The 17,221-nt window shown below is 47.8% G+C and overlaps 1 protein-coding gene across 1 annotated transcript in view; it reads right to left on the reverse strand.

The window, feature by feature from the left end:
- Nucleotides 1–17,221, reverse strand: part of Evc2 (EvC ciliary complex subunit 2) — an 81,999-nt gene that overhangs the window by 45,746 nt on the left and 19,032 nt on the right. The window contains exons 6-8 of the mRNA XM_038341673.1: nt 13,828–13,962; nt 10,649–10,788; nt 3,677–4,001 (exon numbers count right to left, since the gene is read on the reverse strand). Of these exons, the coding sequence (XP_038197601.1) occupies nt 3,677–4,001; nt 10,649–10,788; nt 13,828–13,962 (600 nt within the window). The remainder of the gene's footprint in view (nt 1–3,676; nt 4,002–10,648; nt 10,789–13,827; nt 13,963–17,221) is intronic.

Below are 17,221 nucleotides of genomic sequence, written 5' to 3' on the forward strand. Positions count from 1 at the left end.
TGGGCTTCGCACAGAAACAGAAACATAGGCAGATCTGGAATCCATCCTCCCTCCTCCACCGTGAATGCAGGACCACAGCCTGACAGGGAAGCACAGAAGGCACTACAGACACCAACAGGGTGGGCATGAGGCCACATAGCAGGGGGAGGTGGCAGAGCAGGGGGAGGGGCATCAACATGGTGCCACCTGAGGCCCCTTGGACCGGGGATTATGTTTTGGTTTTCTGTCCATCAAAAGTGGGCTCTTCTCACTCCCTGCCTCACTGAGCAGAGCAGGGCGCAGTTTAAAAAGGAGGCTTCTGTTGCGTGCCTAGAATCCCCAGCTCTTAGAAGTCTGCCCTTTGTAACACACTGCATTCTTCCCTAGTATTTAAAGTAAATTTTTTAAATGCAGCAATACAAAGTGAAAACAAGCAAAATATGCAATTCCACAGGCTGCAAACATCTTATAAAACACGGACGTGCAGCAGGAGACTGGTCTGTATGCTGGAGTCTCGTACAGAGGAGCTGAGCCACCACCAGTCTCCAGGTGAGGCATACAGCAGGCATTCAATGAATGCACAAAGTAGCCAATCAGTGATGAGCAAATGGCTCTCTGTTCCACTGTGGGTTTTGCAGAGCTTTTTGTTTAGTTTGTTTTTGGCTTTTCTAATAGAATGGGCAAACGTTTCTGTGGAGAACCAGAAGAAAAACTCATACTTCGCAGGTCATGTGGGATCTTAAAGTTTGGTTGGGATTTTCTGCAGTTCACTAGAAGCACAAAGACGATGCAGAATTCATGGGCTACATATATACAATCAGGCTGGACTAGTCTCCAGGGCTCTGTCTGCGAACTGTTGATTTGTATTTATTTTATTTTATTTTGGATTTCCCCATTTGACAAAACTAGTATAGAACCCACTCTGTAGTCCCAAGTTGCCTTGTACTATTTTTGTAGGGAAAATCAAAACCAAAAATCAGAACAAATTCTGATGAGGGAATTTTGGGGTTGAATCACTACAAAGCAAGTTAAATATACTCTCCCTAAGAGCCTAGCTTGGGGAAGTGTGGGCTGAACCACAGAGACAAACAGAGCATTAGAAGTTGGTGAGGGGGGGTGTCATCAGAGAAGCTAAACTGGGCAGAATAAGATCTACCCCCAAATACATGCGCATGTCTAGGTCCTGGCCTCATAGTTTGGGAATCTGTTAATCTGAACTTCTAAGGGTCTTTGCACATTGAACCAAGTTAAGGATCTCATATGTGCATCCAGGGCTCTGAATCAAGACAAGTGACCTCAAAGAAGACAGAAAGAGGTGACAGAGTTCCAGCAAGAGGCCATGAGAGGATAGAGCAGCATTAAAGTGACTTAGCTACAACCCCAGGAACACACGGAACCACCAGCAAATCTGTCAAACCAGGAAGGCCCTCCCTAAAGACCTCAGAGGAATCTGGGCTCTGCATATATCTTGAATTGTATTTCTGAACTTCAGAACCACAAAAGAACAAATTCTCATTTTTTTTTCTTTTTAGACATTAGATGTGTGGCAACTTGTTTTAGCAACCATAGGAAGCTAGTATAGCATCTACACAGGCCACAAGCCCCACCCCAGAAAAGATAGCATTGAGGCAAGCAAGGCAGGCCCGTGGAACAAGGGAACAAGTGGTGCACAGTGAACCCCGCCCATCCTTCACTGTAGTCCTGTCTGTGCTGAAGACTAAGTGACCCTGAGCCACCAACTGAGATCTTTTATTCTCTTCTGGGGACATTCGGTGTTTTCCTGGCAGTGGAGCCTAAAAGCAACTGTCAGGCAGTTTCTCTGCCTGCTGGGCCTCAGAGGACACGGGTATTCAGACCTGTGCAGGCATAGGTCACATGGCCTGGACACCTCTCTTGTTGGGAAGACAATTCAGACTTGCTCAGCTGTGCCTGGGAGACCGCTTCTCTCAAGTTGGCAACTGGCATTTCTCTTCCATTACTTATCGCATCCATAATGAGGGGTGCTCAGAGGACCTAGGATATAGGGCGCCAGATGTAGGCCAGGATAATTTGTGTAACCATGTGTTCCAAATTAACACTCCCTCCTAGAGGGAGGAGAGAGGCTCAAGAAGTAAACCAAACCAGCTAAGCTCAGAAAGTAAAGGAAACTCAGAAGGCTCCTCTTCAAGGCTCTGTAAGCAATAATTGTTTGGGAGACCCAGGGAACTGCCTGCAAGTTGAGCAGGGAGCTTAAGGGATGCAGCTTTTGTGAGATGTCACTCATGCTGCTGTGGGCTTTAGTGGGGATGCAGCTGCTTCTGAGTCTCCCATGCCCTCATGACAATTCAGCAAACTCACTGCTTCACTAAGCTAGACTCGGGTAGTATCAGTTTTTCGGTCTGTCATTGGTACATGGGGGGAATAGACATTTGTTCAGGTCTCCACAGGCAAAGTCACACAACAACTGTAAGTCCAGGCTTGCCTGGCTCCAGACCTGTGCAGGATGGAGCTGTCATTGAGCAAATGGCAGTCCCAAAGGGACACATGTACTCTGACATCACAACTAACCATGAACTGGCCACACCCTCTGATAACGAAGCCTTTCTGCTCTCCCCATGACCACTACAGCACCATGGACAGAGAACCATATTATAACATGGCTGACCTGTGTCGTATTTTTTCAAATACAACCGCATTTCATTAGAACCTGAGCTTCTTGAATGCAAGAGGTTAGATTCAATTTGGTATCTGTCGTTCCTAGCCTAAAGGAAAGAGACAGCAAGGTACCCATAAATCCTAGCAAAATTTCATGGATGGATAGATGCATGGTACGGGACTAGGTGGATACATGGGTAAATGGGTGGAAGTGTAGATAAACAGACAGGTAGAAGGAAGGGCAAATGGATGGATGGATGTAGATGATAGGACTATGTGTGGTTGGGTGTACAGATAGACAGGTGGGTGGTATATCAATAGATAGACACAGTAGTGTGTTGATGGATGAGTGAATAGGTAGATGCATGGTTGCATGAATAGATGGGTGGCTGGAAGAGAGGATGGGTGGATGAATGCATGAATAAATGGGTGAGTAAATGAAAAACTTAATGGATTGGAGGATAGAAGCATGCATGGATGGCTAGGAGGTTAGGTAGAGGTATGTATTATGAATTGATGGGTGGATGCATGGGTAGATGCATGGATGGAAGGAAGGAAAAAAGAAAGGAAGGAAGGAAAAAAGGTAGTAAGGGTGAATGGAAGGGTAGATGGGTAGGTTATGGATGGATAGATAGATGAATGAACTGATAAACGGATTGATAGATGGGTGGGTGGATAGGTGGGCAGATAAGTGAATTGGTAAATTGATATGTTGATGGTTAGATGGATGGGTCAATGGATCAATAGGTATGTAGGTGAAAAGATGAGCAGATAGGCGAATAAATGGGTAGATATGTAGATGAATATATAAATTGATAGGATGATGGTTGAATGGATGAATGAAGGGATGTATGGACAAATGGATAGATGACTGATAGGTGGATAGATGGGTAGATGGGTGGGTGGATAGGTAACTTTGATATGATGGATGGATGGATGGATGGATGGATGGATGGATGGATGGATGGATGGATGGACAGACAAATGGATTGGTTGAAGCACTGAAAACTCATGAGAACTTGAGGAGGAATGAGCAATATGCAAGCCTTCAGGGTTGCCTTACCCTCTCACTAACTCGCTTCAACACCTCTTCTACTTCCTCCATGGCCACCATCTCCCTCTGGTACTGGATTTCTGTCTTCTTCCTTGTTTCTAGGTCACACTCTGCCGTCAGTGCCAACATCTTCCGTTCATACTCCTCTTGTACTTCCTTCTCCAGCAGCAGAAACTGCTCTTTGAGAGCAGCTGTCACCTTCCTCTCTGTTTGTGGAGAGAGGTGGCCATCACTGGTCAGATTCTTCATCAGAAGGGCAATGATGTCCTTACTAATCTGGTTCCGACAAGCCTCCAGGTCCGCATCTGCCTGATTCAGGGTTGCGATCTCCAACCTTAGGAACAGAAGTCAAATGGGCTCCATTACACGACAGAACCAGGGGCTCCTCAAAACTGTCAGGCTTTAAGGTATTTGTGGGTGAGGCCTTTTCTCTTTCTTTCCCCTCATTTTCTTCCCATTTTCCCAGTCTTCTACTCTTTCATAATTTGAATGCAAAATGTCCCCCACAGGCTCACTTGATCATCAGTTGGTGTGCACCACTTGGGAAGGTTATGGAACCACAGAAGGTAAGGCTTACCTGGAAGAAGTGGAATGCTAAACTCAGGCCTTGAGGGTTTTAGCCCCAGCATGCTTCCTGTCTGGTCTCTGCTTCCTGATCCCCCCAGATATGAGCAAGCAGCCTCACACTCTTGCTACCAGCCTTGAGCTGCTCCTGTGGCCACACTTCCATCATGATGGATGGCCCATTGACTCAGCCCATGAACCAAAGTCAAGATCTCTTCCTTTAAACTGTGGAAGCCACAGCATGTTTAAGCCTCTTGGATCATCTGCCTAACTGGCTTCCAGAGATCCAAGCCAGCCATGTGTAGAGACCCTTTCTCTACCCATGCTTTGCAATGGTAGATGTCGTCTGTCATTTGATGGGGATCTGACAATATAAAAATATTAAGGAAGCTATCACAGAAAATCTCAAGCATTTGAAAGTGCAGAACACACTGTGGCCATTATCAGTTTGCTTGAATTTTGTCACTATTCACCAATCCCACTAGTTCTATTCCTTGCCATGTGTGTTTGAGCACTGAAATCAAATCTTAGATATGCCATCTTATCTGGAAACCCCTCAACATGCATCGGTAAGTGTCAAGAAGATAAACAGATACACATACAGACAGAGAAATGGGTATCTGGCCATTCATATGTGTGTGTGTATAATTGTAAATATATATATATATATATATATATATATATATATATATATATATATATATCTGAAGAGCTGTAGCAAAATACTACCTTGAGTTAAAGGCACTTCAATAGAGGATATTCCTCTAGAAGAGCAGTCAGGGCTCTTAACCCTGAACCATCACTCCAGCCCCCATCAGTCTCATTTTTAAAGGACAACTCATGTATTGGCTTCCTTCATTGTCTCAGCAAGTACTTAACTGCAAGGAAAACTCTGTTGGATCTAGGAAGAATGCCTTAAAGTGGTGTGTGCACGGTTAAATGTTAAATGAGCCAGACAGAACCTCACAACTTCTGAAAGAAAAGCTGTGTTCTACTCTGAGGCAGACAAAACAGACTTCACACCTTTAATGAAGCCTGGTGGGGCAGAAGGAAGGATGGCTCCCCTACCATGTCTTTCTTCAGTCCTGAGTACGTGACTCCAAGTCACAAGGCAAAGGAGCTGAGGCTGCAGATGGAGCCATTGCTCAGGAGCTGATTCTAACATCCAAACATCAATAAGGAGGACTTTCAACTTGGAAGAGAGAGGTGGAGGAGTCAGGGTCAGAGGAGGGATCTGAGGAAGGAAAGAATGCAAGCAAAGATTGACAGGTCCGAAGACATAGGAAGGGCTGAGCACTGAGTGAGGCTGCCACTGGAAGCTATGCCTGGTGAACCCCTTAGACTCTTATCCCCAGGATCCTAAGATAAAACATCTCTACGATGAGCTGCCAAGCCTGTAATGATCTGTTACGAGCGAATAGCAAGCTCGAGAACACCCATGCCAGGCAGCTGAATCCATCACTCATTCTTTAATTCAGAAAATATGGCACTCTGGACTAGGCATATCCCATTCTTTCTCATAGCTGCCTAGTGAGTTAGTTACTAACTAGAGGAGCTCAATAAAGAACTGGGTTTTCCCACCTGCATTAGGGGGATGGCCTTAGATTGTTATTCAAATTTGTATCAAATAATAATTTCACAGCACAATTTCCTAGCATCTTGTTGGCCTAAATACTTGTACTTTCCCTCATAGCTCCTTCTTCCCTGGGGAAACTGTCTGCTAAGGGGTCAGAGCAGATAGCTTGACAGGCACCCATCTCAGAGACACTGGGTACAGCCACTTCACTGCCCAGCACTTTGCAGAGACTGTCAGAAGTAGCAACAAGAAAAACTGTCAATGTCCCAAGGCCACAAGATACAGAAAAAGAGTCTCTTTAAATCGATTAAATTTCCAAGCCATTAATGGCATTAACTCTCATTGTTAATTGCCCAATGGCTTAAAAAAGATAAGCAGAACAAATTCCTCGCTTGTACATAGCATTAGAGGGAATGCTCTGGGGAAGGAACACATTTCCACCCCCTTCCTTCACTTGTAATCATTTACAGCACAATGAAATACACATGCATCTGCATTACCCCCAGGACATCATAACATCAAGAAGACAGACACTTGGGGTCACACGGGATGGGGTTCTGGTGCTGGAACTCCTGTACTGCTCCCAGAACTGGTGCTTGCAGGGTAACGTCTAAGAAACACCACTGTTTAGATTTCCCAAGAACCAAATTACAATTAACACTTTGGTAGGCTACTGATAATAAAAAATGAGATGGTATTCCGAGTCTAAAGAAGCAACCCCCAAGGATACGTGACACAAAGAAGCCAGCAAACAGATCCATCTTCCTGCACCGAGGGCTTTGACAGAGGACAACCACTTTGCTACTTTGCAGAATGTTTGGAAAGAATAAAAAAAAAAATGGGAGTTGCAAAAACAAACATACCGTATGGTTAGCACGTAAGACCTACTCAATATGTGTGTTTACAACTTCAGCACAACAAATGCTCCCTACACCCCTACTGTGTACAAAACAGTCTTCAGACAGCATAGCAGCAGCAGCGACAGCTCAGAACTGGCAGTAAGCGGAGTATCACAGAAAGAAGGACAGCTCTGGATGTCTTCCCTTATACTCTCTGAAGCATCTGCACTCAGTATTTGTAAAAGACCACTCTTCAGTAGCACAGTGGATTTGAAAGTGTGCTAACCTGGGCACAAGTCCTTAGCACCCACATGACCTCAGGCAAGCCAGTGAGCCTCTCTGAATAGCAGTTCCCTGGACTGAAAATTGAGCACCATGAAAATTTCATTTGACGCCAGATGCTCGGTGTGACCAGGTTTCTGGTCAGGATAGAACTAAATTACTGGAAGCATACCATGTTTCTAGAACCTTCTGTGATGTGCCAATCCTACCCAGTTTCTCCTTCCTCATAACAGGTCCCAGCATGCATTGGGACCAAGCCCACTCCCACTGTGACCATGCTCAGGGAACCTGATAAAAACCAAAGGACACAAACCCCTCGCCAATCCTCTTTGTGAGAGGTGCCTGTGATGCCAAGCTGAACATGCAGGCGAGCCTTTCAGGAGTTAAGCTGGCACTGAGAAAAGGGAACAGTACCACCTGGTATTGGAAATGCGGCAACAACCAAGCTGCCCGCTTGCTGGGTGAGAAGCCCAACTAAACCTCCAGTAGCAATTACAAGAGGATAAATGACTTACTAGAGAACAGGAGCCCTGGAGAGACTGACTTCCCTGCAAACTCAGCCCCTGACATTTCCTCTGTGGGAGCTCCTAAACCTATGAGAGGTCAACACAGAAAGACACAAGGTAACTGACAGTTCTAGGAGAAGGAGAGAAGGCAGGCAGGCAGGCAGGCAGGCAGACAGACAGACAGACAGACAGACAGACAGACAGACAGAGTACGTACCCAAACCAATGTTTAACACTGAGGCTAAAACACAGCTGAGTCAATACATTTTAAGACTAAGCTGGGGGGGGGGGGGGTGGAGAGAAGACTCAGAGGTTAAGAACCACTATCTGTGAAACTCCCAGGAATCTACAAAAATGACCCCAGCTAAGACTCCTAGCAATGGTGGAGAGGATGCCTGGACTGGCTTCTCCTGTAACCAGATTGGTGACTACCCTACTTGTCATCAGGGAAGTGATGGAAGCAGATGCAGAGATACACAGGCAAGCACTGGACTGAGCTCTGGGAGGGCAGTCCAGCTGAAGACAGGAAGGCGGGATTGTATAAGGAAGGGGTGGGGATCAAGATCATGACAGGAAAACCCACCGAGACAGCTGACCTGAGCTAATGGGAGCTCGTGAACTCTGGACTGACAGCTAGGGAGACTGTATGAGACTGAGGACAGAGGCCCTCTGCATGTGGGTGACAGTTGTGTGGCTTGATCTGTTTTGGAGGGCCTCTAGCAGTGAGATCAGGACGTGTCCCTGGTGCTTGATCTGGCTTTTTGGAAACTATTCCCCATGCTGGGATGCTTCATCCAGTCTTGATACAGGGGGAGGAGCTTGGTCCTGCCTCAACTTAATGTGCCATGCTTTGTTGACCCCCATGAAAGGCCTGCCCCTTGCTGAACAGAGGAGTGGATAGAGAGGAGGGTAGAGAGGTTGTGAGGGTGGGAACAGGAAGAGAGGAGGGAGGGGAACTGTGCTTAGTACATAAAATAAATAATTAATAAAAAAAAGTTTAAAAAAAACTCACTGCCTGATCTTCTAGAAGACTTGTGTTCATTTCCCAACACCCACATCGCAGCTCACAACCATCCGTAACTCCAGACCTGTGGAATTCAACATCTTCTGGTCTCTGGGGGGCACCAGACACTTGCACGCTGCACAGACACACATGCAGGCAGAACACCCATAATAATCAAATAATTTTTACAACTGAGCTGAAGAAGGAGGGCAAAGGAGGAGGGTGAGGGAGGAGAGTGAAGGAGGAGGGAGCAGGGTTAGGGAGGAGGGTGAAGCACCAAAAGGAGGGATACATTTCACTCTGAGGCTGTGCTCTCACAGCCCATGCTTGCTAATTGATGTAAAAGGCTCTTCAGCCAAAATAAGATCAGCAACCAAGGAGAGACAAAGAGAAGGTTCCAGAGCCTGAGTATCACTAAAAATGTCGCCACTCTCACAGCAGAATTAGTGAGTTGCCACACCATGGAGAGTTTCCAGTGATGGGCATGGAGGAGGGCTGGTCTCCTTACACCCTTCACATCTGGAGTCAAACGCAGAAACAGAGGGGAACACGCTCCTGCTTAGAGGACTACTTCACTGGGTCAGAAGCACACAGAGTCCTGCTTATGTGCAAATTAAACACCCCGCTGTCGATTACTCAAATAAAATCATCCCACCCAATTCTTCATTCTCATATGCGGTGGGTAACACCTGACTTTTGGCTAGGAGATGCTTTGATAATTGCTTGTGTTCTATATCACAATATATGAGGTGGTATTTTTGAGTTCCTACGGGGAGCTTGCCTCCCACCTGCCCACCCATCTCTGCCTTCCTAAGACAGGGTGGCAAATTTTAATTGCCATCCTTGGCATTCCAATTAGAGAATCGAGCAAAACTGAAGAAGGGCTTGGGAAGAGCTGTATACAGCCTAATTACCCAAGCCATGCACACAACCTTGGGAGCCAGAAATAGACAGAGTCCTGAGCCCCAGCGTGTGTGAGGTCCGTCCTGTGCATCCAAAGCTCCTTGTCTGGCGACTCACAGAGCTACTGAACAAGAGAAGAACATCCACCAAGTAGGGCAGAGTCCCGACTGCCAAGGACAAGTAGCTCACAAAGTACCATGCCTCAGACTCAGTATGGCTCCTGTCCTAGGAGGAGTTACAACTGAAATAGTCCAACCTTGGACCCACTCTATGTGCCATAGGATGTGGGTCCCTAAACCCTGGGACACAGGCCTGGCACTGCTTGGTTGGCCGTGCTTCTAGGCCCTTCCCTGCTCAGTGTGATTTCCTGTGAGTGTGTGTGCGTACGCACGCACATGTGTGGGGGGAAGTGTTGACTAGAGAGGGTGCATGTATACTAGAGGACACTCTCAAGTATCGTTTCTACCCTGCTTTAAGAGACGGGGTCTCTCGCTGGCCTGAAGCTCATTGGTTGGGTCGGTTATGCTGTCTGGCCACTGAGCCTTAGGGATCTGTCTTTCCCCACCTCCCAGGCTCTGGGGTTATAACAGCTGGGAACCCTGTTGACTACTAGCTGTGGCCCTTAAAGGCTTTCTAGCCTCCAAATCCCCATGTGAGGAGAAAACAATACTTTCCCACCCTACCTTACTCTACCCCACCTCACCCCACCCCACCCCACCTAACCCCACCTCACCTCACCCCCTACCTCACTACACTCCACCTTACACAATTCCACCCCCGAGGTCTTTCTGAACACGTGGGTTGGCTTGCATCTTTTCCAGCCACGGCTTGGCAGGATGTTCTGCTGTGCACACAGCACTGTGGGTCTTTATCAACAGAACAGAGTTCCACCCGGCAAACCACAGCCAGCACTGCCCTTGTCTCCTTTTCTAAAAGAGGTTTCTTCCCTGCTTTCTGTAGTCAGTAATCAAAGACCCAGCACACGCAGCATGATTTCACAAATGCCCTTGCTCCTTCTCATCCTATGTCTCCCCTTCTTCCTCCTGCCTGAAGTACTCCCTCTCACCCCACTTGTGGACACTTCTACTCCAGCCCCAGACAGGAGTGATGATGTCACCTCCTCCAGGGAGCACTTCCAGGGCTCCAGAAGCTCCTCCTCCTTCTGCATCCAGCCAGTCCAATAATACTCAATGCCCAGCTGCACTTGCAATCTGACCACGAAGTGATAAATGGATGACCAAGTGAACACAGGGACACTTCGTGCCTGCTGCCCCAACCCACCACCTCCTGAAAGCAGAGGACTCTTACTCTTCTAAGGCTTGAAGCATGCTCCCAGGGTCCTCAGAAGTCAAGATGTCAATCACTTGGTCGTTGAGGGAAAGATCCTGGCTCACACCATTAGCAGAGGTGAAGGGTGAGGGCTCCAGCTTGTTCTCAGGGTGCTGAACCTGTAGAAGGGGAGAGACAGCAGAGTTGGCCTTCTGGGGAACACTGCATGCTGGGAGGGAAGGCAGGGCTGGCCTTCTCCCCTCTCAGACCAGCCCCTGTCCTAGTCAAAGCCTACCCTGTCTCCGCAAATGGAAAGGATGCTGATTTCAACAGCCTCACACAAGCGTGCAGAGATGATAAACAGAGATATTCAAAGACATAACCACCAGTACCCTGCTGCTGAGACTGGAGGATAGCTCAGTCGGGACAGTGCTTGCCACGCAAACCTAACAACCTGAGTTTCAGCCCTAAAACCCACATTTTTAGAAAGGTTGGCACAGAGGCAGAGACAGGCAGACCCCTGGGGCTCACAGTCAGCCAGCATAGCCTAACTGGTGAGTTCTAGGTTAATGAGAAACCTTGTCTCACAAAGCAAGGTGATAGGGATGGTGGTGGCGCACACCTTTAATCCCAGCACTTGGGAGGCAGAGGCAGAGGCAGAGGCAGAGGCAGGTGGATCTCTGTGAGTTCGAGGCCAGCCTGGTCTACAGAGTGAGTTCTAGGACAGTTAGGCCTACACGGGGAAACCACCACCCCACCCCACCCCACCACACCCCACCACACCCCCCAAAAAACAAGGTGGGAGGCACCTGAGAACATGTGTTCATGAGCCCCCACCCTAACTAAGGCACTATCGACAGTCAATGGCTTCCTGGGAAACAGAGACAGTTCTCTCTAGGGTGTGACCCTGGTAGGCTGACTCTGCTCCAGGGAATGGCCCCACACCTAGGAGTAGAACAGAAGTACAAACCTGACTCAGCAGGTTTTGTTCAAGCCAGGGATAGACTTCGGAAGAGTTAGGAGGAGGGCTGGAGGATGAATATGATTGAAATTCCCAAAGAATGGAATATATGTTTAAAATGACAGAGAAATAATTCTTAAAGTCCTTCATCATCACACTCCCCATCAGAGAGAAAGCGCTAAGAGGCCCCCTCGACCTGGACACGATGTCACCGGCTGCTCCCTGATGAGCACACAGATGTGGGGGATGACAGCAACACAGTGACAGCCTGCAGGGGCGTTGGCTCAGAGGCTGGTTTTGCCTGCCCTCCAGTACCTCAGACAGACTGGCTCCAGGTGTCTCTGATGGCACTCAAGGACACACCTGGCATTGCTGATGACCCTCTCCTCCTGCCATGCCCTTGAAGCATTATTTCCTGGACTGGAGTGACTTCGAGTCTGGCTTCAGGGTGTACTCCTGAGGAAATGCAGACCAGGATCTGAAAGAGCTCAGGTCTAAAAGGTCCTATGTGGAGCCTCTCAAAGCAAGCAAGGGACCCAGAGAGATCCCAGTCTACCAGGAAGTACCCACAATGATTCCCGGACAAGTAGTTGCCTGGTTTATATATAAAGAAGAGGAAGAGGGGAAGATGAAGGAAGGGACTGGTAAAGCCCATTAGAGGGAATAAGACGAGCTCAGCTCCCTAAGGAAAGTCAATCATTGGGTACATCCAGAGGGTGATGTGAGGGGTGGGAGGAAATCAGGCACAAATTATGTCATGGGGGACTCACAAACCAGACCAAGGAGTCTGGCTCCACCCCAGAACAGTGAACTTTCCAAAGCACCTCAGTAGGTGACATAGAATAGGGCTTGAATTGGGAATAGGGTAGGTAGACTACACCTACCCTACAGGTGGAGAGCCAAAATGTAAGATTTTTTTTAAAATTAAACTTTTTTATTTTTTAATATTTATTCATTTATTATGTATACAGTATTCTGTCTGCATATTTGCCTGCACAAGATCTCATTATAGGTGGTTGTGAGGCACCATGTGGTTGCTGGGAGTTGAACTCAGGACCTCTGGAAGAGCAGTCAATGCTCTTAACCTCTGAGCCATCTCTCCAGCCCCAAAAATGTAAGGTTCTTACAACTGACAATGTTTAAATCATCCATCAGTCAAATATGAAATTAGCCTAAGTGTTCACCACACATAAACACGATGGATTATTATTTAGCCATTAAAAGACACCATCCTGTCTGTCTTAGTTACTGTTCTATTGTTGTGGAGAGACATCATGACCAAGGCAACCCTTAAAGTATTTAACTGGGGCTTGCTTACAGTTTAGGAGGGCAGTCCATAACCATTATGGGGGGAAACAGACAGGCATGATGCTGGAGCAGTAGCTGAGAGCTTTACATCCTGATCACAGGTAGAGAGAGACGGAGACACTACACCTGGTGTGGGCTTTGTAAACATCAAAGCATATCCCCAGTGAAACACCTCCGCAGACCCATTAACTGGAGACCACACATTCAGATATATGAGCCTAATGGGGCCCTTCTCATCCAAACCACCGCACTGTCAAAACATGGGTGGGCCTGGAGGATGTTACCTGGAGGATAAGCCAAGCACTGCTCGCCATCACAGGCAGAATCTCACAAAGATGATCCCTTGGAAGCTGAGCAGTGATAGCAGGGTAGGAGAGGGTGCAGGGGAGGAGACTGGAAGAGGCTGTCCAGAGTAGGCAGGAGGAAAATGCTGGGCAGTTCCATAGCACAGGGTAGTACCTGGTCACCAAGAAGGGGCCGCATATTTCATACTATCCGGAAGAGAGTTTGAAGAGTTCCTCACACGGAGAAACGACAAATACCTGAGGTGTGCCATGCTCGAGTGATAGTTATACACTGTGTGAACGTGTCAACCTATCACATGCTACCTGATAAAATTCACACAACTGTGTGCTAATTAAGAACAACGTTTTTAAGGAATCATTCTAGGAGCTTTTGTTTAATTAATTCATGATTTAGTTAATTTCCCTATTTACCGATGATGCTGTGGATTGGCCTGGTAAAGGCTAGGCAACTGCTCTACCATTGAGATGCACCCCCAACCCCAGGGTTAAGGATGGGCTTGTGTCTCAGAAGAAGCAAACTGAGCATCTGTCCTTAGATCCCCAGTGGGGTCTGACATGGTCCAGAGTTGATACACATCAGGATGAAGGATGAATGTCCAGCTTACACCACCGCCTACTAAAGCATCCCTGGGAGGGAGACTCACCCGGCATCTGGCCAGAACACTTCCCTGCAGGCACCGACCCTTCGCCAGGAAGAACAGAGCCACCAAGGTCAGCAGGAGGGAGATGAGGAAGGCTGCGATGAAGCCTGCTGCATGGAGACCATGGTTAGGTAGAACCTGCAGGAAGAGAAGGGAGGCTGAGGGTTCCTCATGCTACCACCGCCTGACTCCCAGATCAGGTAGATGACCCCAGGAAGCATAAAACATAGACAAAATACAGGTGCGGAGAAATAGAGTCCACACAAACCACAGAGATCGAAGGCAGGGGAGTGATTGCCAGGGGTTCGGGGGGAAGTGATGAGAGTGACGGCTGACGGGTACTGAATTTCCCCCGAGGAGTGATGTGAATGTTCTGGAACAATATAGTATTAATGGATATATGACACTTGATTCACACAATAGCAAGGTCAATAAATCTCCTACTTGGTAATTATGTATACACATATATGAATAGGCACATACACACATGCGAGTGATTGTATGCGCGTTCTCGCGCGTACACATACACACACACAGAAACATTACAAAAGCTGAAGCACCGCGCCATGGGTTAGAACATCTGTTTGAGGCTTTTGTTTTCTTTTTTTAAAACTTGATCTATTTTTGTAACATGTACATTGCATGTATGTCTGTGTGAGGGTGTCAGGTCCCCTGGAATTGGAATTATAGACAGTTGTGAGTTACCATGTAGGTGTTGGGAATTGAACCTGGGTCTTCTGGAAGGGCCGGCTGAGCCATCTCAAGACATCTGAGCAGCCATTACTACTGCGAGCAGAGAAGAGCTCGGGGTAGAGGAAGAGCTGGGCAACAGTAAGTGGATGTGGGACTGAATGGCAGAATGGATGTGAGGATACAAAAACTGACAGTGGCCTTGGATGACCTGGTACCACTGACACCCTCTACTGGGAAGACAGGAGCCAAAGCTGAGGCTGTTAAAGTATAGACCAGCCTCAAGTCATCAGCCATAAATGTCCCCACAAAGAGCACCGCCAAATTGCACCACTCATTGCCTACGCTGCAATGTCTAGGCAGAAAGCAAAAATGGTGGCTGCAGTGGCTGCCACCCCCAGAGCATGCTGACTTTTCTTCCCTGCCTTTTGCAAAGAATCCTCGCTCGCCGTGCCCACCCCTTTAATCACACATTCTCCGCAGCCTCGCCTTTGATAGAGTCTTCATAGCATTTATGAAGAATGATACTGCACAAAGGGGCCTTTCAAGAAGACGTGAAAAGACGGGAATTCAATACCGCATTACAAAGACACATTGATGGCTTGTTTAGAAAGTTTGGCTTCGATTATGTGATAAATACATGTATAGGCTCGGAAGGCAGGAAGCTAACATGCCAGCGGTAGCTCTCCCTGATGGTGGGACTGCTAGCATTGTTGAGCTTTTCTGTGTGGTAAGAGGCTGGGTGCAGAGGAAATCTCAGGATGCCCAGCAGCCACACTGTAATCCTGCCCACTCGCCCCCCCCCCCCCAAATCAGGAAAAAGGGAATACACACAATGACTCTCCTTGCTCACCCACCCCTCCATACATGGGAAAAGGGGACACACATGACTTTTCCAGAAGAGGTTTCAATTCTTGTTGGTGAGTTCATCTGCTATGCTTGAAAGCTCACCTATCCTGCTGCAGCCACCTTCACACTCCACTGACACAGAAGCCCAGCTTCTTCTGCCTTCTAAGGTGAGCTGAGCACCAGGGGCTCTCCAGGAATCCTCCAGGTCTTTAGAGCCATTTTGGAGCTGCTGAGGCACCCAGTAATTCTACCTTGTGGGTGGGGGATCCACTGGTTTCTCTGCCTCTCCTGTGTGAAAATGGCTGTAGCTGGACCAGCTGGACAAGTGATTCTCAACCTGTGGGTCGCAAACAACCTGCCTGGGAGTAGGGGTGAGCAGAGTCGGCGATGCCGTGGAGGAGTCAAGGGAGGTTAACTTTTCTGATGAAGCATCTATTGAAACCCCTAAGGAGAGAGCGTGGGAAAGTCTGTGTTCTAAGGAAGACAACTAAAGTCCCGTGTGGAGCTGCTGAAGAGCACTGGAGGCAGGGAGGACACTCAGGAGCCGAGGTCAGGACAATGATCAGTGGGCTGGAAAGCAATAGTGAGGACACACTATCAGCCACACACACCGCCAGCTCAACTCAAGGCCTCGCGGTTGTGCTAACAATGTTACATCTAGCAGGCTCCACAGGCTCTCTGTAAAACCATGTGTCTGAGAATTTTCACTTCATGGCTGGCCATCTGTTACGACATTCCTCCTCTTGTTAGTTAACACAAGCTCTTTACATAGCAGGCCACTTGTCTTTTATATACACCATCAGTACTTCAAGTTTCTCACTTGGTTTTCCTGCTGTTGTTTTTAAAAGTAAAATTTCCAACTGTTTATAGTCAAATTCCCCTGACTATGACTCATAGTAATTTTTATACTATTCAGATTTTATCTCATTAGAACGTCCACCCCTGCCGTTCTTTCAAGAGATCCAGTCATTTGGCCCTACATCCATGCAGGACAGCCTCTTCCTCCCATTTCAGAAAACACCACTTTCCTGCACGGACACACACACACACACAGACACACACACAGAGACACACACACACACACAAGTTCTCTGTCTCCCTGGAAGGACTGCTGGCAATGGCCTCTGAATGATTCTGAATGACAGTAACCATGGATAGAGCTCTCTCTGTGTGTCTTCAGAGAGTGCCACCTGCCATCCTGATGCTTACCAGTCAGCAGTGCCCCACCCATAGGCAGCAGGTGGGTGCAGAGGAATCTGAGACCTGAAGTTCATGTCTGGCACTATGGGACACTCAGAGACTCTCGTCACCAGGGGGACAAACAATGACAGGGATACGAGCAGTAAACTAAGAAGCAATTGATTAAGGCCCTGTTTTCCTTTACTGGCTTGTTAGCTTGAGGCGGAAAATTAAAGAGGTAGCAGGATAGTTTCTGCATGCCCCAGGGATGCCAGCCACACAGCAAGCTAACACATGCCATTGTTCTGTCTGACAGATCCTCCAGCCAACACTCCCCCACCAATACAACCCTGTCGCCTCTTCACGGGCCCAGGTTAGACCTGCTGAACACACCCACTGCTAAGGGTCCAGCCTCACTGGCACGGATCGCCCCTCAGGACACCTGGGGTTATGCCCAGCCTACAGTCAGCATTGGTTTAAGCCTGAAGCAATCTGTGCACAGTGGACTCCAGTCCCCAAGAATACTGCCCTGGGCCTCCCATATGCATCTAGTACCATAGCCCTTCCTCTCGACAGCTGAGCCAGATACTGTAGCAATGGTCATTCTCACTGATCCCAGAACACTGGCAGGCTGATGTTACTCTCTTGCTACATAGAAACAACACCAGCAACAGGTGCT

This window comes from Arvicola amphibius, chromosome 1 (genome assembly GCF_903992535.2).
Source record: "Arvicola amphibius chromosome 1, mArvAmp1.2, whole genome shotgun sequence".
Classification (NCBI taxonomy): domain Eukaryota; kingdom Metazoa; phylum Chordata; class Mammalia; order Rodentia; family Cricetidae; genus Arvicola; species Arvicola amphibius.